Raw genomic sequence first — 23,582 nt, forward strand, 5'->3', positions numbered from 1 at the left:
CACCCCTAGCCTCTGTGATATCCCCTCAACAGCCAAGAAAAACTCGGTACAATGGGCCCGATTCAGCCCTGCTGATTATCGGATGACTGCACATGCACACGGTATACTGTGCCGTCTGTACTAGCCTTCGCTCTCCGTATGCAAGGTGACTGACACCCTGCGATCATTTGGGCGCACTATTCTCCCAATCTGCTTTTACCGTCTCCCCGTGGAGTGTGATTAAGGTGGAATATAACATTCTGTTCATCCAGAGTAGAGGAACAAGCTGTTCTCATGACAAATTAGTTTCATACCCCACAGTTATATGACTTTCTAATTGCTAAAACAAACGAGATTTATCTACAAGACGACCGCAAGCGTTTCTGCCTGTTATTGCCGTATTAAAGAGATGTATTAAGGCCCTGGAATGCTTTGATAGGAATCGCTGTACGAATAGGTGTTCCGCACTCCTCCAGGCGCTGACGCATTTTGCACGTGGGTTGCTGCCCAGTGGATGAATGGTCCCTGACCACAGTTATGTACCACCAGGGGTCACCCATCTGTAACAATTAGGCCGTCTGACGTAGTTTCACCACCGGGTATAAACACTTTATCTATTGATCTGTCATAGAGAGCACATAGACAATGGGGCAGTTCATCATGGACTACGGTCATACAAGTGGGCGGGGCCTGCAGCCCCAGGGGAACATGGAGTGCGGTAATACAAGTAGGCGGGGCCTGCAGCTTGGGTGTGGATTATTATATAGACCGTGATAGATCTAGATAGAAAGTCAATAGTTTGACCCCCAAAAGGTCAACAAGGTCATAAGGACGACGTGGGAGAGGTCGATGAGGTCAATGATCGTCAGGATCAAAATGTTGTAAATAAAAGGTAGACACATGAAAGTCGATATGAGTGTTCACTTTTTTTGGTGTTTGTGTTGACAGCTGTCGACACGGAGCATGTAGTGTAACATGTACCGTTGCATGGTCTGGCCTCGCTACACTCCGCACACTATTCTAATCTCCCGCTGTGCCGACATGTCTGGTGAAGTAAGTTTAAAAAAAATATTCATGAAAAACTCATGTCGACCTTGTCATGTGTCTACCTGTTTCATGTGACATTTTGACCCTGTCAGCCTATTGGGGTAGACCCATTGACTGTCTGTCTATCAGCCGGATCCACTATGTCCAATATCTCTGTGTGCGTGTGTTACTGTGTATCCCTGTGTGCATGTGTATCTTACTTTGTATCCGTGCGTGTGTGTGTGTGTGTTACTGTGTATCCCTGTGTGCATGTGTGTCTTACTTTGTATCCGTGCGTGTGTGTGTGTGCGTGTGTTACTGTGTATCCCTGTGTGTGTGTCTTACTTTGTATCCGTGCGTGTGTGTGTGTGTGTGTGCGTGTGTTACTGTGTATCCCAAGGCAGGGTGTGCAGGCACAACCTGTGTGTGTGGGTATTATTGTTCCTATATGCGTGTGTTTATATGTTCCTTTGTGTATTCCAGTGTATATTGTGCAGGCACAACCTGTGTGTGTGGGTATTATTGTTCCTATATGCGTGTGTTTATATGTTCCTTTGTGTATTCCAGTGTATATTGTGCAGGCACAACCTGTGTGTGTGTGACACTGTGTATCTGTTTGTATGTTCCTGTGTGTATCCCACAGCACGGTGTGAGGCATGACCTGTCTGTGTGTTACTGTGTACATGTATGTGTTTAGATTCCTGTGTGTATCCTGGTGCACAGCGTGTGTGTGTGTTTGTGTTACTGTATATCTTGGTGTATGTTCCTGTGTGTCCCCTAGTGTATGTTGTTCAGGCACAGCCTGTGTGTGCGTGTTACTGTGTATCTGTGTGTGTGTGTCTGTGTGTGCCAGCATCAGCCCTGTATGTATGTGTGTGTGTGTGTGTGTGTGTGTGTGCCAGCATCAGCCCTGTGTGTGTGTGTGTCTGTGTGTGTCTGTGTGTGCCAGCATCAGCCCTTTATGTATATGTGTGTGTGTGTGTGTCAGCATCAGCCCTGTATGCGTGTGTGTGTGTGTGTGTCAGCATCAGCCCTGTGTGTGTGTCTGTGTGCCAGCATCAGCCCTTTATGTATATGTGTGTGTGTGTGCCAGCATCAGCCCTGTGTGTGTGTGTGTGTGTCTGTGTGTGCCTGTGTGTGCCAGCATCAGCCCTGTATGTATATGTGTGTGTGTGCCAGCATCAGCCCCTGTATGTGTGTGTGTGCCAGCATCAGCCCTGTATGTATGTATATGTGTGTGTGTGCTAGCATCAGCCGTGTGTGTGTGTGTGTGCCAGCATCAGCCCCTGTATGTGTGTGTGTGTGTGTGTGTGTCAGCATCAGCCCTGTGCAGACACCTCCTGATGAGCAGGACAATAAATCACACATCCTGTCTATAGGACAGTCATTAAAAGCCAGCAGTGCGATTGGCTGGCAGCTTCTTGTGTAACAACGTCAGGACCCTGTGGGGTGTATTGACCCCCGATCTGTGTCACATTGGATGTGTGCTGGCAGCTGGAATGTAGAGGACGGTGTAATCTATCAGTGTCAGTGTTATATCTGCTGAGGCCGCCATTCTCCATAACTATAAATACCAGTCCTGCAGCCTGGCAGGGGCACAGTGCCCAGATCGCCACCTTATACTCTACCCCAAGCCTTCACTGAGGAGCTCTAAATGCTGGGGAACTACAAGTCCCAGCGGACTGGCAAGAGATAACCAGTCCCATCTGGGTCTGTCTAATTGTAAATCATGATGGCGCTACATGTGATGCTGTGTGTGTGTGTGTGTGTTGGATTGTGATGGCGCTACATGTGACACTGTGTGTGTGTTGGATTGTGAGGGAGATGCATGTGATGCTGTGTGTGTGTGTGTTGGATTGTGATGGTGCTACATGTGACACTGTGTGTGTGTTGGATTGTGAGGGAGATGCATGTGATGCTGTGTGTGTGTGTGTGTGTGTTGGATTGTGATGGTGCTACATGTGGCGCTGTGTGTGTGTGTTGGATTGTGAGGGCGATACATGTGTGTGTGTTGAATTGTGAGGGCGATGCATGAAAAGGACGAGTTTTTGGTCATTTTTGTTTCTTTAGGACTTTGGTTGACGCCATGAACCGTTCTACACTGTTGGCGTTACCAGAGGAAGCTTTTCCTTAATGTCCCATGCAAAATCACCCTGTCATTTTCATCCCTACCCGTTATCTCGCTTATTATACTACAACAACACCACAGACCAGAATAAATCGGAGCTGTCGTCATTCCAGCAACTGTTTAAAGCTGGGGTAGCCAACTCCAGTCCTCGAGAGCTACCAACAGCTCATGTTTTCCAGATCTCCTCACAGAATCACGAGTGAAGTAATTAGCTCCACCTGTGGATCTTTTAATATGTGTCAGTGAGTAATGAGTGCACCTGCGCAGCAGCTAGGTTGTCTGGAAAACGTGACCTGTTGGTAGGACACGAGGACTGGAGTTGGCTACCACTGGTTTAAAGACTGCGGGGTAACTGAGGCAGGGTGCGAGAAGCCGGTGGTGCAGGAGTTTGCTTGAGAACGACTGTATTTTTAAAGCGGCGATAATTTTGAGGCAGAACCAGGTGGGTTTAGCCTTGTAAATGATCACTACTTTTAAAAAATTTGTATACAACCGCTGATTAAGGATAAGGTGGCACGGCGCGGGTCCCTCATGTCTGACCCGCCATGCCATTTTCCCCAAATTTTGCATCCTATTTTGCTTATAGTGTACTAGGCAATTAGGATTCAGTTTTTTAAAACTTTTGTCTTAAAATAATTGCATTAAAGTTGCAGATGAAAGTTAAGAACAAGTTGCATGGCGCAAAGTCCGCGGCAGGCCAAACAACAGTTGCGCACAAATCTGCTCACTGTGTTCACCCGCACTTCCCAGGTGCAGCGTGCCAAATCCTGTCGCGACTCCCTAGTTCTTCCCTGACATGCCATGTCCCCCAGAAACCCTTGCAGACAGGTCGTTGCTTAGACGGGTTCTCCGCGTGAGCCACAGAGATTATTTCCACTGCACCCCGTGACCTCACACAACCCTCCGACCGCCCGTCACACAGTCAGAGCTTCCTGTGAAACACGACTTCAGCTGCTCTCACTATTGTTAAGCGATTTTTGCACTGGAGGGAAAAAAAAATGAAAAGGAATTATTTACTACGCTCGGTGTCCTGTTTGTTGGGAACTGGCTGGGAATCGCCACGCCGACAGAGTCTCAGTGGCAGAAGGGCCCCAAGCAGTGGCCTTTAGCTGTTTTTCTCACTGGCTTTCGTTAATTGTGCGGAGGCGGTGGGAAGTGTGACTTGCGACCAGGTAAACAGGATCTGCGGTGCCAGTCGAACGAGCCTCTGGATTTGTTTCCAAAGCTCCCTGATAAGTCCTGAAAGACGGAATGTTGTCAACAACATCGAACGTGAAGCCGCGTTCTTTGTCTGTTCCTGTCCTGTTCCAGTTCCGATCTCTGGGTTTTCTGCGGAGACCAGACTTGGCGTGTAAATTAATAAACATCCATGTGTCTGGCAGCCGGGAAACAGGGATTCTAATTATTGCTGGTGGACAGAATGGGGCAAAGACTGCCGTGTCGTGGCGCCGTAGCTTCCGGAAGATTCCAGATGCAATATTTCCGGATTGTTTGTACTTTGCACGCTTTTATTGTTTTGCCCTCTTTAGGGTGCTGCAAACGACTTATGGGGCCCTATAAATAAAGTTTAATGCTTCATCTGGTCTTCAATAAATATAGCTTACTGTATTTATTAATATGCGCTGTGTACACGGGTAACAGGCCCGCAAAAGGCAAGATCCTATCTTACACCGTGATGGTGTAAAAAAATGTGACGCAACTGTGTCAGCGTCAAACGCGAGTCACGTGGAAGCATTTTCATGCCGTAACACCAAGCGAGGAATTGTCACATACAGAATCGACTGCACCGGTCAATTCAAAAAGTTGGAATTTCTCTATATGAAACTGAATGATGTACAGAAAGAAATACAAATGAAATAACAGGCGCTTTGGAGGGAATTCAGCTGAGAGCAAGATGTTCACCGCGAAGCAGACCTTGCGTGTAATTTAAGATTAGCGCGGATACGCATGCTCCCATACCTGCGGCATCCAATTTACTAAAAAATGAAAACCCGGCAGTGCAAGAAAAACAAATGCTTAATGGACCGGTGGCACCGAGGAGAGGGCTGCTGGGAGATGTAGTTCATCATACACACACCCCACTGTTAAGGGGTGTACACACGGAGAACTTTTATAGTCAAAATCTCCTAGAAGGTTAGCCAAAATCTCCCTATTTTTCTCCTGCTTAGTCAATATTGTCTAGCAAAAATTGCTTAAGCCCCGTACACACGGGGGGATATATCACTCGCGATGAGCGATATATCTCTCAGTATCCGGTTTGCATCAGCGACCAGAGATGGTCGCTGATGAAAAAGAAACTGCCGGGGGAGCCCGGCAGTGGAAATCAGCTGGTCGCAGGAGCATGTTCCTGTGACCAGCGATCACTATGGGGGAGAAAACGGGAGCGCGCACCCGGCGATATATCCCATTGCGGGCAATATGGTCGCTCAGCGACCATATTTCCAGCGATATTTGCAATAATCGCCCCGTGTGTACACAGCTTTAGTATAGATTGACTGTGCAAGCAAGAAAATTTTGAGGAGATCATAGACTATCATTGCTTAGACAAAATCGCTTAGGGCAGTATTCAATGAGAATAATTCTCCGTGCATGGCGAGAGATTTTTTCTCTCGCCATGCACTCGCCCTGTTCCGGAGGGATCGCTGCCACTCCTGCTCCCACTATTCAATGTGGTTAAGACTCGCCGCCACTCGCGGCGTCTTAACCCCTGCAGCGGACGAGCGTCCGCGGCAGGGAGCTGGCAGGGAGCCGGTGGCAGCCAGGGAGATTAAAGTCTCCCTGGCTGTCCCAGAACATATGTGGAGGGGAGGTGGGCTCCCCGGGACCCAGGCCGCACAAGCTGCCCCCCCCCCCCCCCTATAGCCAGCGGGGGACCGTGTAATCACTGCACCCGATTGTGCATATGTAATGATCGGATGCAGTGAATATATGAATATCTAATGAGCGGCTCGAGAGCTCCAGCCCCCTGTTGGCTGCTCTGTGTAAAAAAAAAAAAAAATATTTAAAAAATATAGTTTTTTTAATTAAATATATATTCATGTGCTATAAGCACATGAATAAAAATAACATGCCCCTTCACAGAAAAAAAAATCCTGATTTTTTTACACCAAAATTAAAAAAAAAACCTTTTAGTTTAAAAGTTCACATTCCAGTTCTACATGAAAAGATGGAGAATTGCTACACGGAGAGACACGGCGAAAATTACTTAAATAAAGATGGCGAAAATATCACATTGAATAGGGTGGTTCACTTTTGGAGAGCAAAATGCTCCTTCCAACGCGAAAATAGCACAAACTCACCATAAAACACGGCAAATTTTTCTCATTGAATACTGGCCTTAGTCAAAATCTCCAGTGCATCTAGCCAAAATCTCTCCCAAAATTGGTTAGTCAAAATCCCCGTGTGTACACCCCTTTAGAGGAGAAATCACTGCTTTGGAAGGTGAGTAATTAACTAATTAGGCTAATTGGAAACTTTCAATTGCTTAATTAGTCCTTTAATGTGGTGCCTTAGGAGCGCCAGAGCTAATCCCATGATTTTTTTTTCCCACTAAAAATGGTAAAAATGAAAAAAACTGGTGATTATCTCTCTTTTAGTTGGATAGCAAAACCTGCGCAGAGACTCTAATCCTGCCCTCAATTAAACCCCCCCCCCCCCCCTTTAAAATCATTTGGACACTTTTTTTTTTTTTGCGTGCTGTGGTCTACATTGAAATGTGAAGAAAGTAAAACCGCTAGAACTGGATTACGATGTAGCAGTGGCTTATGCCGTCAGTCAATCAGAAGCTGTTGATCATACTCATAATAGGCATTTATTTGATGGGTCAGTTGCGGCGACGTTGGCTCATCTTACCTGCGCACGGCCTACGCGGCCTGCCGCAGTCCCACCTCTCCAGGTGTAAGGATGTGCACTCTGATTGGCAGAGAACTTTACACGGATGTTTGCGTGCACTTTTTCGTGCGCATTGCAGAAGTGTGACACTTACATTCCAGTCACCTCATGTGATTGGGTCTCATGGCAGTGCGGCAAGAGCATAATGAGCGTCTCACTTCTGCTTTCTCAGAATTTCTCAGAATTGTTGTTCGGTCGGCGAGTTTACTAAATGTTCCGCATTGTTCTCAGATTTTGTGTCAGTGTATTTTGAGATTTACATTGAGATATATATATATATATATATATATATATATATATATATATATATATATATTATAACCTCTTTTTTGTTTGAAATTCTCCATTCTCCATTGTGCCTGGGGGGTTATCAAAGTGTGTAGAGAGATCAAGTACCAATCAGCCCCCAACTGTCATTTTTCAAGCATGGCATGAGCTGATTGGTTGGGGCTATACTTGTCTATCCTCCTGCAAGTTGCAGGAGATTCCTGATTTTCTGTGTAGTCTCCTGCACCACTGGAGTATAATTTAGCTGCTCCCCACATACAGTAACAGCAAAATGCATGTTGGGGGTGGGGCCTAATGATAGATGATAATGCCAATCCGGCCCCACCTCTAAAGCGACCCTGTGAGAAGTAAAAAAGAAGTAGGTGCATGGTTTGCACTTTATCTCTCTCCGAGTTTTGCTAAATCGTTTGGTGCGGTACCTCCTGGGGGCTGGGTGATAGTTGATGATGCGACTGAGTCTACCCCTGTGTGATGGATTACACCACACACCCTTTGGTCATTGGGCAACGAAACTTCTTTACAGTAGTTGATAAAGATGTCACCTATGCAGACCGAGACGACATCCCTCAAATCCTGCAGTGGTTGATGCATTAAATAGATAAATAAAAAGTTATTGCTTAAGAAACTTCATACTGTACCTCCCAACGTTGGAAAAGGGGTGTGTGGCCTGTGGGGGTATTCCCAGACTTCTGGGAGCTGTTGACATGACCCTGTCTATGCTGTGACAATTGGGAGGTATGTAACCAGCAGGGTCCCAGGTGATTCTGAGAGAAGCATAAAAACGTCAGTAACTGTGCACTCGGACAAAGCAAGGTGCACTGCAAAGGGGCAAGTACATGTATTGGTTTTGCATGCAGGGTAAATTTTGTTGGCTTTTGGATGTAGTCCACACATGCTGGGCCCCTTACACATCTACATCTCTCTGCCCATGTTACATCTACCCCACCTGCAGCACAGCATGGTGTTACCTAGGTCTGCAGTTACTGGCTCTGATCTAGGACACGACCCTCCCACATCTACATTTCTCTTCCCATGTTACATCTGCCCCACTTGCAGCACAGCATGGTGTTACCCAGGTGCTCAGTTACTGGCTCTGAGCTAGGACACACCCCTCCCACATCTGCATCTCTCTGCATGTGTTACATCTGCCCCACCTGCAGCACAGCATGGTGTTACCCAGGTGCTCAGTTACTGGCTCTGAGCTAGGACACACCCCTCCCACATCTACATCTCTCTGCCTATGTTACATCTGCCCCACCTGCAGCGCAGCATGGTGTTACCCAGGTGCTCAGTTACTGGCTCTGGGATAGGATACACCCCTCCCATATCTACATCTCTCTGCCCATGCTACATCTGCCCCATCTGCAGCACAGCATGGTGTTACCCAGGTGCACACTTACTGGCTCTGAGCTAGGACATGCCCCTCCCATATCTGCATCTCTGCGCATGTTACATCTGCCCCACCTGCAGCACAGAATGATTATACCCAGGTGCACAGTGACTGGCTCTGAGCTAGGACATGCCCCTCCCATATCTACATCTCTCTCTTCCTTACATCTGCCCCACCTGCAGCACAGCTTGGTGTTACCCAGGTGCACAGTTACTGGCTCTGAGCTAGGACACACCCCTCCCACATCTACATCTCTCTGCTCATGTTACATCTGTTTTGTATCTTGCAATCGCTTTATGTCTTTGAATAGGAAAAGACGGTACTTATGTATTATCATGGCGCCCGATTTTTTCATTGCATGCCACTACTTAAGGCATGTGATGCGATACGATACGATTTTTCATTGTAAAGACCCGATTTTTCATTGTATAGTCACCCATGGGTGATTTCATACCCCCAATATCCAACTACGCATGGAGTTGATTTTATATAGTGTGGCGAGCGCAGCGAGCCACCGAGCCCGAAGCATGGCGAGCGGACGCGGATTACTTTACATGTATTCTGCATCCCGTTCGGGCTCGGTGGCTCGCTGCACTCGCCACACTATATAAAATCAACTCCATGCGTAGTTGGATAGTGGGGGTATGAAATCACCCATGGGTGACTATACAATTAAAAATCGGGTCTTTACAATGAAAAATCGCATTGCATGAATTGTATGCCACTATATTGCATGCGATGCGATGAAAAAATCGGGCGCCCAGATATTACACAAGTACCGAAAAGACTCTCTGCGCAGCCGAGTTGCCCGGATCCTGGCGTGCAGTGATTGGCTGTTTGGTGCAGCTTCAGCAACAGTGTGTGAGGTCACATCTGTAACAGTTTTTATTTATTTTTTAATATATATTTAAAATTCCTGTTAGTATATTCTGCACATGGTGCATTACCCCGAAATACCTCGCAGGCCAGGTCATCAGGATGCGCTTTTGTGATCAGATAAAAATGAGGTGACGTTACCGGCCAATAGGTATCCGCGAGTGACGCTGTACAGCTGATCAGTGCATTCCCGGGGCCCATTCATCTATCGGAACACAGTTTAATTCACACAAATACAATGAAAGGGCTTTTTACTGCTAAATAAATCAAGATGATCCGACTGTTTATGTAGAATTTCCTGGAAGCCGGACACAATTGGGAGCTTCATTCCAGCGCAGGATGTGAGAGCCGGCTTACATTCACAGCAGGGTTAGTGCATTGTACACTGCCGGCTTATCCAGTGAATGGCGTCCTGCGGGGAGACCTCTGTCACGGTTGTTTACAGCATCCTCTGCCACGTGCCCCGTGTCACATTCGGACACTGATGAGAAACTCGCACACAAGCCTTAGTGCTGGTAATCCATTGCTGGAAGTTTCCCGGACCCGTGGCGGTATCCGGTTGATGCAAGTAAAAAGATCCACATGAGTTTTTCACAGTTTTTGTGGACTTTTTGATACTTTATCATCCACCTTGGGAACGGTGAAGTACCCTAGCCGGAATGTGTGGGTTTGCGCTACACTGATTGGGGGCACTTAAACACTTACGTCGGCTTTTTCATTTGTCAACATTTTTTGCGTCAACCTTTTGTCAGTGTCAGCCTTAGCCCTTAGCCCTTTCCATCTACACCCCCCTGTGGCTGCCTTCTTTTACTGGGACAATGAGCCTAATTCAGAATTCATCGCAGGACAAATTTGTTCCAAAATGGGCAAAACCATGTGCACTGCAGGTGGGGCAGATGTAACATGTGCAGAGAGAGTTAGATTTGGGTGAGTTATTGTGTTTCTGTGTAGGATAAATACTGGCTGCTTTATTTTTAAACTGCAATTTAGATTTTAGAGTCAACACCCCCACCCAAATCTAACTCTCTCTGCACCTGTTACATCTGCCCTCTACATAACCGTGGTTACATTTTATTATTACGATAGAATATTCTGACAATACTGAGTTGTACCAACTGTGGCTGAAACCTTAAATTTGTTTGCTTGAACATATATATATATTTTTTATATTAGATATTTTTATATTGTTTTGCAAATGTACATAATATAATATATAACTGATTCAGTTGACTTCACTCGGTGCCTATTTTTGACTGTGACGCTGCTCCCCGAAGGAGTTACGTCCGCTGTGTGGGATGCAGTCAGTTCCTTTCTCCCTAGTGTGTGTTGGAGGATAAATAATGTAAGAAAAGAATCTCTTTGACATAAGATGTAAAAGTTAAAGTAGAGTTGGTGCCTTCACCTACTTTGTTGCCACGTTGGTGAGGTCTTCCCTAGACCAGTTTGGGACGGAGGTGGGCGTCATTTTGTAGCTACTGTGTTATCGGTTTCCGAGGGTGACCTCTAGGTCCAATGTATCTGCTGTTCACTTTGTGATTTGGGTTTAGCGAATGGCGGATAATAACTAAAGCTGGGTACACATATGTACAATCGTCGGGCCGTTCTTCCGTTCTGCGGACGAACGGCCGTTCGATTGTATATATATGTACGCAGTCCCGATCCCTTCGTTGCGATCGATAAACGGCCAAAAACGCTCTTGGCCGTCCACGGTCGGTCGGTCGAAGGTTCTTTGCTGCTTAATATTCTTCCGACAGGACGGCTCCATATCGAAAGAAAAGTGACATGTGTACGCACGTTCGATCGATATGCAGCCCGTTCCTGCGATCATTCCTCCCAAAAGCAGCACGCCCATGTGGGTGTTGACTAGCTGCGTCATCCCTCCATCAGCGCAGCATGTAAACAACAGGAAGTCTTCTCCCCCGTACTTTCCGCGCCATGCTGTTAAAGAATATTCGTTGTGTGTGCATTCCTTTTGAAATAAATAATCGTTGTGTGTGCATTCCTGACAGATATAGTTATAGAAGATAGATAGATAGATAGATAGATGCACGCACGAGCCTTCCTTCTCCTCAAGCTCATAATTAAATTGTTTGTAAAAAGGCCCAAATGCACCGATAGACAAACGTACGTACGTATATCCTGTACAGCTAGCAATGATCTGAATAGTCACGGCTCTATTCACTGTTCTACACGAACGATTCTTTGTTCTGTGATCACGCCTCGTTTTGGTATGCTCTTTTAATCCAGCCCATTATGATAATGTTGTGTGCATTTTTATCGTGCGAATAGCCAGATCGGGAGAGTGTGTACGGTGGTACAATCTTTTTCTTGCGATTGTTTGGACGGGAGTACATCGGACGTCGCAAGTAAAATTGTACATATGTGTACGCGCAGATCGGTCGTATGTTTTGGACGGCCGAACGTGTATTCGGTCGATCGAACGGTCGCAAGAAAAATGAAATTGTACATATGTGTACCCAGCTTTAGTATGGATGTTGGAGTTGTAAGAGAAGGCAACGCGTTTCACTACAACTGGCACGTTTCACAGTGCACGAATATCCTCCATACCGCGGTGATTTCCTGTGTCCAATACCCGCTCACCTCCTTTTACTTCCTTATGAGAAGTCAGGTTTAGTTTGCTAGGTGTGTAGAGAACTAATTAGTGAAGGTGGTAATTTATATCACTACATGGAGGCCTACAATGGTGCTATAAATATCCGCTCCCTTTGCTGATGTCAGGTAGATTAGTTGTTGTAAATGTTATGAGTCTTCAAAGTAGAGCCACAACGGAGGCGGCCATTTTGCACCAGTGCCCATGAGACTGTGGCCTGTGGGGCGTGGATAAAGCTGTGCTACGTTGTATTCTTATGGAGGTTGGTTGAGCTGATAAAATGGCTGCCTCCTGCGTGTGAGAGGAAGGGATATCACGGGTTACAGGTCAAGCTTAAAATTGTACTTTGTCCTTGTGTCAGACTGCTATACATATAAATGGTGGTGGATGAACACTAATGTCATTATAGTGATTGTATACTGGTTTGTGTCCCCTCTAGGTCTTCCTGAACAGTACTACAGCCTAACGTGGTTCCTAAGCCCAATCCTTGGTTTGATATTTACCCCTCTCATTGGCTCGGCCAGTGACCGCTGCACGCTTCGGTGGGGCCGCCGGCGGCCCTTCATCCTTGCCCTCTGTGTCGGGGTTTTGCTGGGAGTTGCACTTTTCCTCAACGGCTCTGTGATTGGTAAGTGCTGTGAAGCATCTCTCCTCTCGGGTAGGTTTCAAAATGGCTTCCAGGTAGGAGGAGGAGGGGACATGACTCTGAGATGGTAATTATACGCAGGGTGTTGTGGGGGCTGTATGGGGATCAGCACGGACTATTAATGGGTGCGCACTACAGCTGGCCACATGTGGTAGGCACTTACCACCAGGGCTATTTTTCAGCAGGCTCCAGCAGGAACTGAGGCCCTTATTCTAGTTCACTCTTTCTGACAAAATATTTCTTAGATGGACAAAACCATGTGCACTGCAGGTGAGGCAGGTGTAAAACCCCACCCAAATCTAATTATCTTTGCACAAGTAACACCTGCCTCACCTGCAGTGCACATGGTTTTGTCCATCTAAGAAATATTTTGTCAGAAAGAGTGAACTAGAATAAGGGCCTCAGTTCCTGCTAGAGCCTGCTGAAAAATAGCCCTGCTTACCACTGTGTACCAGGAACACCCCACATGACCTGCCATTTTGGAGATGCTCCGACCCAGTTGTCTAGCCGTTAGTTGACATGAGTTTTTTGAGGGGGGGGGGGGGGGCTACTTTTCTTAATTTTTTGGGACTTTTTTGGTACTGCTTTCCTAGCACGGCACCCGTCTCATTGATTGTATGCCTTAAGTTTAAGGTACTTAAGGCATACAATCAACGCGATGGACCCGATCTTTTAATCTCATGGATCTTATGCATCCATAAGATGCATGAGATTCATGAGATAAAAAATCGTGAGCCCCCAATAACCATTGTTAACTCCACCAGCACTATCAACGCCAACCCGAAGCGTGGCGAGTGCAGCGAGCCCGCGAGGGGCGGCGGTACGCGTCCTCCGACCTTTTCATACCCCCACTATCCACGTCGGCGTGGAGTTAATTTTATATAGTGTGGTGAGCGCAGCGAGCCACCGAGCCTGAAGTGCGGTAAGGGGACGCGGACTACTTTACATGTATTCCGCGTCCCCTCGCGGGGCTCGCCGCGCTTCGGGCTCGGTGGCTCGCTGCGCTCGCCACACTATATAAAGTCAACTCCACGCCGACGTGGATAGTGGGGGTATGAAAAGGTCGGAGGATGCGTACCGCCGCCCCTCGCGGGCTTGCTGCGCTCGCCACGCTTCGGGTTGGCGTCAATAGTGGGGTGGCGTTAACAATAGGGGGGGCATTTCACCCATATGGGGGGGTTAGCAATTAAAATTGGGGTTTTGGGGGCTTTTTACATTGATTCCAATGTAAAAATCTCGCTGATCGCGTCGATTGCATCATCTCATGCATGTTATGCCGCACAAACACATAAGATGCATGAGATTCTTGAGATATCAGCCCCACACATACAATCTAGATCGTGGGTGCCGTGCTAGGAAAGCAGTACCACTTTTTTTATACTCTTCCATCCATGCGGACACAGATTGGCCCTGAAGCAAAGTGAGCGAAGCAGTACACTAATTGTGAGCCCAGGTGCTCAGGGGGCGACATGAGGCGTGAAATACTCTGGTCTGATGTAGGGTACACACCACGCCGACCCGCTCACGATGCACATTGTGAGCGGGTCGTCAGTGTTTCTTCAGACCCGCTCACGATGATGCGGGGGGCACGACCCGCTCACAATGTGCACCGTGAACGGGTCCGATCCGATGGCGACCCGCACCCGGCACTATGGTCGTTATTCAGATCCTACATGCAGCAGGTAGGATCTCAATAACGACCGACCGACCCGCGGGACCGCGCATCGGATCGGTATCGGTCCACACCAGGACAGAAAAGGGCCCAATCACCACACAATCTACATCCAATTGGTCGGAATTGGATCTAGATTGATGGCATCGGACCCTTGTCATCCTGGTGTGTACCAGGCATAACTGTTGTCTATGTTGACATTTTGCTATCGGCCTAATGACTGTCGACCCTTTATATCATAACCGTAATAATCCCACCCTTATCGGTGACCATTGTAGGAAGGTTATTCACCCGCCAGTGGTTGTTATGGCTGCTGGGCCTGATTCAGGTTGGATCAGTATGGACCGAATTCGGCCCAGTGACCATATGGGCGAAAGTACGCATGTGCACACCCGCTGTGCAAACGCCTTTGGTGAGTATCACACTTACAGAGGCGTTCGTACTGTGAGGGAAGGTCGGACAGTGGGCAGCGGAACGCACAGCGTTTTATAAGCGTCCTCATAAAATGTTGCCCATTCCCCTAGGAACGCAGGCATGTCTGGTTGGGGCGGGCGGCTGACGCAACGCTGCGAATGTACAGCCTTGCAAATCCCCCAGACACCCCCCCTCCCCCTCGTGTGCTGAGTTTTTCTTGCCGGATTTTTGGGGGGCACAGAGCTTGTCAGCTCAACAGACCCCCTTCACCCTGCACCTCAGACCCGGGAATTTCCCTGGTCTGCCCCTTTCACGCTGCTTTCCATGGTCTGCCTTCCAACAAGTGTGTGGAATGTAATAGCAGCTTTGATTGGGTGTTGGGAAATTTTTACAAATTGCTGTGATAGGCTGTTTAAAAGCAGCTTTTATTGGCTGGCATAATATGATATCACATGATTACATCACCCAATGAGCTCGTTTTTGTCTGAAAAACCCATGTCTGTGCTGTTCACACTGCCATACACCCGTGTATTACCCATGAAAAACCCTGCAAAAAACCCGGGTGTAATTGCAGGGGCAAAACGCCCGGGAATTTCACAAAGACCCTTTCTCACTGAGACAGGACACGGGAATTTTCAGCTTGCCCCGGGAAATACCCGGGTTTTTGCGGCAGTGAGAACGGGGTATAAGTGACTGGGTGGGCAGCTGACCTCACCGGACCCGTGTCACTGGGCAATATCCATGGGAACGCCCATGAAATGCTCGGTGTTCCCAGGGCGAATCCCCTGGCCCGCCGCACACATGTACACATCCATTCGTATGCAGACGTGGCCATTCGCTCGACAAAGGGGGACAGGCGTCCGTTCTCCTGGCGAGCAGCATTTGCCTGTTCGTTAGGCTGTGACCATATGCAGCCTAGCGAACAGTTCTGAATTAGGCCCATTATAATATAATATGGGCACACACACGCAACGTTGCACCGAGGTAGCTCGTATCCTGGCTGGCTATTGAGCCTGTGCTGTACAGCGCCACGTCCTATGTCAGCGATACAAAGATACAGACTGGCAGTATATTCCTTATATGTCCAGTAGGAGGAAATAGACTCTGCGCCTGTTACGGTAAACAATACACAGAGCACACCAGCAGGAGTGCACTCACGGCACACGGTAAGGGGCGCTGTGCCAGCGCTTGGCATGAGAATCCCCTAGGAACCTGTTCACAGGGAAGTATTTCCTGTTGTGAGAAATTTTCCTTTTATTGGCTATCTAGCGACGCTTCCTGTTTCCAGTATTATTTCACATATTATCTCCTTCCACGTTCTCTGTTCTTTACGGAGACCTGGGAGCAGCCTTGTGTGGGAAGGAGTGACTTTTCCCAGCCCATCGCCGTGAGCGACGGCCCCACAGATAGACTGATACTGACCGGGCCGGGACTACGGATATTGCCTTATTTATACACGAGCCTCACCTACACTTGTAAACAAATTTGGGGCTAAATTTACGAAGATGGGAGTTCCATTGAAGATGGGCTGTTGCCAAAAGCAACCAATCAGATTCTACTTTTTTATTTAGCACCTTTTAGTAGATAGAATCTGATTGTTGCCGCGGGCAACATCCCATCTTCCTTTAGAATGTAAGCTCTGACGAGCATGGCCTTCTCCCCTCATGTACTTTTCTTAGAATATATCTTTGATAATGGCGTCAGTCTCCAGCCTTTATTTACATGTACTTGTCCTAATTTGCCTTGTATGGTAATTAGTTATTTTCTTGTTTTTCTCTCATGTATGTATTGTCAGGCGCTGCGGAACCCTTGTGGCGCCATAGAAAAATGATGATAATAATCTTCAATACTACTCCCATCTTAGTAAATTTACCCCTTCGGGGGAGGTATTCACTTTGGGTTTCCCGACAGTCAGAATCCCAGAATTCAATGTTCCGACTGTTGGAAAGTCTGTGAATCGGCGAAAACGGGTGCGGATTGTCAAAAAAAAAAACAGCTGTGAATTCGCCAATCTGCGTCCGTTTCCGATAAAACAGATCTGATTAATGCTTTAGGTAGTGCCACATATTGAATCCCCCCCTTAGTCTCTGACTGTGTGTAGTTTAGTGCATGTATTTTCAATACAGTATGTGTTCATTTAGACCTAATCCTTCAATGCTGTCACTGGTAACCTTGCTCCCAGCTGTTAGAGATAAAGTACCAGCCAATCAGCTCCTAACTGCCGTGTTACTGGCGGAAAAAATGTCCTATGTATACTAGGGCAGCGATTGCGCAAATGGAGTACGATAGCCGTAAGTGGCGGCTGGGTTCCGTCTCGGTGACTCCTTTAAATGTTTGAAAAATTCAAAAATCCAGTTTCCCAAACTCCACCATTACAGTCCAGGTTTAAAGGATATCCATATACTTGGGAACGGTAAAAGTGGACAAATGCAAGGTTAAGTGGTATATATGGTATATAACCTGGTGTCTATGGGGGGGGGGGGGGGTTTACCATACTATAACATTTCCCAATTCAGGGCTTTATAGAAGTGCTGACGATATACACTGCACTGCGCACAGAATAATGACCCACAAATCTGTATATTGCAGGACTGGCCATCGGAGATGTTCCGGATAAACAGCCCATCGGAATCGTTCTCACTGTGCTGGGTGTTGTGGTGTTGGATTTCTCCGCCGATGCCACGGAAGGACCGATCCGCGCCTACCTGCTGGACGTGGCGGATAATGAGGAGCAGGACATGGCACTTAACATCCACGCCTTCTCAGCTGGTATGTACTGTACAGGGCACCGTATGTTCTTCAGCGTTAGTGCCACATGGCTCTTATTTATAGCTGTATTACATAGCGGGAGCTGGTACCTGGTCAGGTGGGTAGAGGGTCTCTGCAGTGGTCCAAGCAGTCAGTGCCGGGCCGGGGTCTGACTCCCTGCAGTGTATGAGAAGTCAGCTTCCGGGTACCTGCAGCAGATGAGAACTAGTAGCGGTACTGGCTACTAGTTTCCATCCGCCGCATGGACCCCGCCACTGATTTCCCATTCACGGCAGGGACCCCGGCCGGCACTGACTGCCCGGACAGCTGCAAGGAACCCCTGCCCGCCTGCCCTGCGCTACCCAAGCACGGGGCGACAGGAGCCCTACACTGGCAGCAGTGCTGGTGTGGGGGCCCCCAAATGCCCCTGTCGCCCCGTGCTTAATCCACCACTGGCTTAGTCCCTAACTGCTCCTACCTCCATATATCACAGCTCCTTCTCCATACCCAGCAAGTTCAAAACAGATCATTTTGCTTTTACTTTCTGTTAAGGAGCAATTTGGTCCATCGAGTGGCCCCTAGTGGTCACTGGTGGTACTTCACCTCAAAGATGAGTACTTGGCTATAAATATATATATATAAATTAAAGCCCAGTCACTTTACTTACATACAGCAGTCCCGGAGTGACACTCATTTCTTTTGATGATTTTATGGACTCAGGACTTGTTCCTTTAGGAGGAGACACCTGGGCATTTGGGACATTGAAAGCGAGGCGTGCCAGGCATATCCCGATAAGCTATATATATATATATACGAGATATCTGTCTCCCTGACTGCTTCTTTGATCGAGTGCCGCCTCCTGGTCGTTTATATATATATATATATAATCTTATTATTACGCTAGAAGAAGATCTGATACTTTGCACTTTACTGTTTTCGTTGGGGTGTTTGGGGTTCACCATTTCCCTTTTCATTCACTCCGCTGCTCTCCGCAGGCCTTGGCGGGGCGATCGGCTACATGCTCGGCGGACTGGACTGGACTCAGACTTTCCTCGGGACCCTGTTTAAATCCCAGCAGCAGGTCCTCTTCTTCTTCGCGGCCATCATTTTCACGGTGTCCGTCGGCCTTCACCTCTTCAGTATCGAGGAAGAACAGTACAGCCCGCAGCAAGACCGCCTGGACGACGAAGCTGACACACTCTCCAGCGTGAAGCTGAACAGCACCATGGCGCCCATGTCCCGCCTAAACGTCATCAACGAAGATGAGCCCTACAGCAACTTTCACGACGAAGTCCAGTCGGAAAACGACCTCAACCTGGACTACCTGGAGGTGGACATCGTGAGGAGCAAAAGCGATTCTGTGCTGCACATGGCCGACGCAACTTTGGATTATGAGTCGGAGTTTTTAAATTATATTGAGCCCTCTATTTTTCAAGACTGTTCCTACCCAAATACCCCGCGCAGCACCAGCCAGGAGCTTATGAAATCCAATTTTAACCGCCTATCTGCGTTCATTAGGGAGAACGAAAGGGAAGAGGAGATGTTGCTCGATAATCACATTAATGAAGCCAAAGTTCCGAACGGCGTTGATTTCCCCCAGAAGGAGAACATGAACGGGCACACCAGAATCGGCATGAAGCAGTCCTGTACCGCCAACTCCATGCGCAGAAGGAGGCACATGTTCTACCGCCAGCCGTCTTACACCTTCTCCTACTACGGCAAAGTAGGCACCCACCGTTACCGCTTCCGGAGAGCCAACGCCATCCTACTGATAAAGTCCTCCCGCAGCATGAATGACATCTATGACATGCAGAAGAGGCAGCGCCAGAGACAGCGGCAAAGGAACCAGAGCGGGGCTACCAACTCCAGCGGCGACACGGAGAGCGAGGAAGGAGAGACTGAGACCACCGTCAGGCTGCTCTGGCTCTCTATGCTGAAGATGCCGAAAGAGTTACTCCGCCTCTGCGTCTGCCACCTGCTGACCTGGTTCTCCATCATTGCCGAAGCCGTGTTCTACACCGATTTCATGGGCCAGGTCATCTTCGAGGGGGATCCTAAGGTAGGCACAGTAGGCAGGCGATCAGTTTGCTGGCACATGTTCCTACATGTAGCCTCAATATGCCACTCAGTGGGCGATGCCTGGCGTGAGTGAGCCGCCAGGTCCCGTGCGACTCGGCTAGAATTGGGCGTCTCCTTAGACACAGCGAGTTGCGACTAGGAGGCAACATACACCTGCGTTGATTTTAATTCGATATGCAAACCTGAATATTGTGTGCGACTGAGTCTATAAAAGTTGCACAACAGAACTTGTATCGGGAAAAAGCCATGAATTGCTGCATTGTAGCACTTCCTGTACAGATTAGAGACTCAGTCGCACCCAATGTCACATTAATCCGCACAGTCTGCTCATGCGTCCTGGTCGCATTGCGTTGCGTCACATATACATTTTTAGCAAAAAAGACGATCAACGCTATCAGAGTCGCATTGGACCTGGCAGCTGACGCCAGGCATCTTGTGGTATAATGGGGCTAGATATTTGAGGAAGCATCTAACTGGATAAGTGGTTGTCTCTAATATACAGTAAGAAGCGCACTAGACATAAGCCACAAAATACATTTGTTTAACAGCAATGTATGCAATGGTCCACCTGACGTGTTTCGTGGTGGGTGCTCCTCCAGGCCCCAGGCAGGGGGAGGGGGCTCCGGTGCCTAGCACCGGCGCTCAATCGCTCCCCCGCTCCCCAGGGAGGTCGCCCGGCACTCACCTGTGTTACTCCACGTGGTGGGGTGGGGGTAGAGCCATGCAATGCAGCACTGGCCACCGCGATGCTCCCCAGGGGGGGGGGGGGGGGGCCCTTGCCGGGTGAAGCGATGCGGCGTGACGCCTCGGGGGGGGGGGGGCGTGTGTGCTTGCCGGGTGAAGCAGCGCGGGTCGCCGCGACGCTCCAGGGTGGGTTGGTGGGTGATGCAGCATCCCCGAGTCGCTGCAGGGGGTGGGGGGGAGTTGTGCCTGCTCACCTCCATCCGAGGGGGCAGCTCCAAACTGCCGCCCTCCAGTGGCCGGAGGCTGCCTAGTGGTGGCGCCGGCCCTGCCAGGACCCCATGCGGAGGTGAGGATGGATCATTAGGTCACCACACTGTTGGTCGACAGTCATTACATTTAATAAGAAGACGAGTCAGCCATATTTCCTAAATCTTATGTGCAGCCTCCGGGCGGGGGACGCCAGAGCCGGGCAGGGGGAGAGCCGGGCAGAGTCAGCGGCGGCAGATGCTGGGGGGGGGGGGGCAGGATAGCCAGGCTGGTGACACAGGCAGTGTGCGGGGGTGGACGCCGGTGAACTGACGAGGGAGCTGGGCGCAGGAGGACCGGCGATAACTCTGCATCTGCAAAGAAAAAAAAAAAAACATTACAAATGAATGGGCAGCCAGTGATTGGCTGAGAGAGCTCTCAGCCAATCAGCAATTGGCTGAGAGCTCTCAGCCAATCAGCAATTGGCTGAGAGAGCTCTCAGCCAATCACTGGCTTCCCATTCATTTGTATTGTTTTTTTTCCCTGGCTTGCAGTGCAGAGTGAGTGAGTCCCCGATCCTCCTGCCCAGCTCCCTCGTCTGTTCACCGGCGTCCACCCCCGCACGCTGCCTGTGTCACCAGCCCGGCTCTCCAAGGCCCCCCGCCCGCTGCCTATTTGACAGCTTACTATGCCCGGCTCCTCGCCCGCTGATTCTGCCCTGGCTCTCCCCCTGTAGCTCCCCGGGAGTTTCATATGATAAATCGCATGGCGATTTATCATATGCAAAACTTGGCACATCAAGTGCCTCATCATGTTTGAAACGTCCCGGGGAGCTGCCGGGGAAATCAGGGCCGACTTGTCCCTAGGACAAGTCGGGCTAATGTATGGGGGCCTTAAGTCTGGTGTGGATCTTACGGTCAACAGTGGCATACAACCGTACCCTCACTTTGCTTGCCATGATCAGGGACAGCTGCTGCGCACCGCGACCGCAGAGTTCGGCACACTTTACCGTTCTCAGTTGCAGTCCACGTGGAGGGTAAAGTATAAAAAAGTCCAAAAATGTAAGAAAAAAAATTGTTGACTTTTATGTGCCGATCATAGCCATGTTGAACATTTGCTTGTGTCAACAATTTGTCTATGACGAACCTGCTGCATGTCAATTATATGTAAATATCATGGCAGGATATCGGGGGCACTTTGAATGCGGCGGCCCGGAGCCCCCCAACGTTGCTAATGTGGGCGGGGCCCACGCGCCGAGGTCACTAATGTAGGCAGGCGGGGGCAGCCAACCACCAATATCTCTGTTGGGGGCGTGATGGGCACATGCGTAGGTGCTGGGCCTCCCCCGAGCTCTGAAAACAGCGGCTGCGGGGGCTGACGGGCACGGCTGTTTTAGCAGGGCGCCACTAAACGGTCAGGTCACATTTTCCCCTTCAGGTAGGGCGCGGCACTCTACTAACACAGCCTGTAATCTGTATGTTTGTTTTTCTATAGGGCCTCTCTAACTCCACGGAACTGCAGAATTACAATGCTGGCGTACAGATGGGCTGCTGGGGACTGGTCATATACGCTGCTACTGCTGCCATCTGCTCAGGTAACCAACGCTACAGCTACTGTATGATGTACTATATAGTGCACCAACGCGTTACATAACCCTGAGCAGAGATCGCTCTCAGGCTCCCGGCATCTGTGCACTTGCTGTATCACCGCTCCTGTAATTATATGAGGTGCAGGGAGTAGGGATAAGCCTCAGCAGATGTTGCAGATGAAGGGGATTTGTCAGGGGAATAGGCCGGTGAACCTCCTCTGGCCTGGAGCCGGCACGTGGAATCCCGCTCGCCTGTAGGACAAACGCTCATTTCAGGATTAATCCGTAACTCAGAGAGCTGATCATTGTGGGTGCTGGGATCGGTGGATTCTGGGTATTAGGAAATGGGGACATGAACGCGTGATACAGTCCGGTCCGGATAGGGGAAATACACATACAGTAGCTGCGACCAGTGGCAGAATGATGCGGCCAGGGACGTTATTATTGCCAAATATAAACGGCTACCAGGAATCGACTCCCAAATATGATTCTCCTACTCATTTAATTTGGTTTATTTCTTGGGGAGATTTATAGACACAGGCTTACTGGAAACCCTGGTATGCAGGGCCAGTGTAGACTGATCAGGCATTAGGAGAACAATCTGACTCTCTGCACCTGTTACATCTGCCCCACTTGTAGCGCAGCATGGTAAGGTCCAATCGTTTGATTTCTTGCTTTGCTGACAAAGCTGAATGAGGCCCGATGTCTGCCTCAGGAGCTCCCTGGTGGATGGGGTGTAAGCTCTATGGTCAAAGTATACTGTAGGATGAGAGCAATATTATTGATCGTATTTTGAAGTTCAAATTCAGCCATGTGGGTTAGGAGGAGGGGGGGGGGGGGGGCGGCAGCGCAGTTCAAAGTTCAAATAGGTGAGGCCGAGCAACTGCCATTCCAAACTGACTCACTTGCAGTTGGTGCAATTCAATTTCCCTATTTGAATTTTGGACGGTGCGGCAGCTCCACCTCCCCCGCCCCTCCCCCCCGGATCCTCCACTACCATTCACTATCTCTATCCGGTTCGGATCGGATTATTTCTTATTGCCTATTATGTCATTGCCGTGCTCAAATTAATGATTTGTTCCCTACAGCCTTGCTACAGAAATATCTAGATAACTACGACCTCAGCATCAAAGTCATCTACATCCTGGGGACTCTGGGTTTCACCATTGGCACAGCAGTGATGTTCATCTTCCCCAATGTGTACGTCTCTATGATCATGATAAGCACCATGGGCATTTTCTCCATGAGCATTTCCTACTGCCCCTATGCCCTGCTAGGGCAGTACCATGACATGAAAGAGGTGAGAAGAGTGTGGC

General features: G+C 48.8%; 1 protein-coding gene across 3 annotated transcripts in view; it reads left to right on the forward strand.

The window, feature by feature from the left end:
• Positions 1–23,582, forward strand: part of SLC45A4 (solute carrier family 45 member 4) — an 82,162-nt gene that overhangs the window by 50,558 nt on the left and 8,022 nt on the right. For all 3 annotated transcript variants that reach the window (XM_083144917.1, XM_083144919.1, XM_083144918.1), the window contains exons 3-7: positions 12,629–12,817; positions 17,511–17,690; positions 18,665–19,728; positions 22,173–22,272; positions 23,355–23,566. In XM_083144917.1, coding sequence (XP_083001043.1) covers positions 12,629–12,817; positions 17,511–17,690; positions 18,665–19,728; positions 22,173–22,272; positions 23,355–23,566 — 1,745 coding nt within the window. The remainder of the gene's footprint in view (positions 1–12,628; positions 12,818–17,510; positions 17,691–18,664; positions 19,729–22,172; positions 22,273–23,354; positions 23,567–23,582) is intronic.

Source organism: Crinia signifera, chromosome 5 (genome assembly GCF_055691185.1).
Source record: "Crinia signifera chromosome 5, ASM5569118v1, whole genome shotgun sequence".
Classification (NCBI taxonomy): Eukaryota; Metazoa; Chordata; class Amphibia; order Anura; family Myobatrachidae; genus Crinia; species Crinia signifera.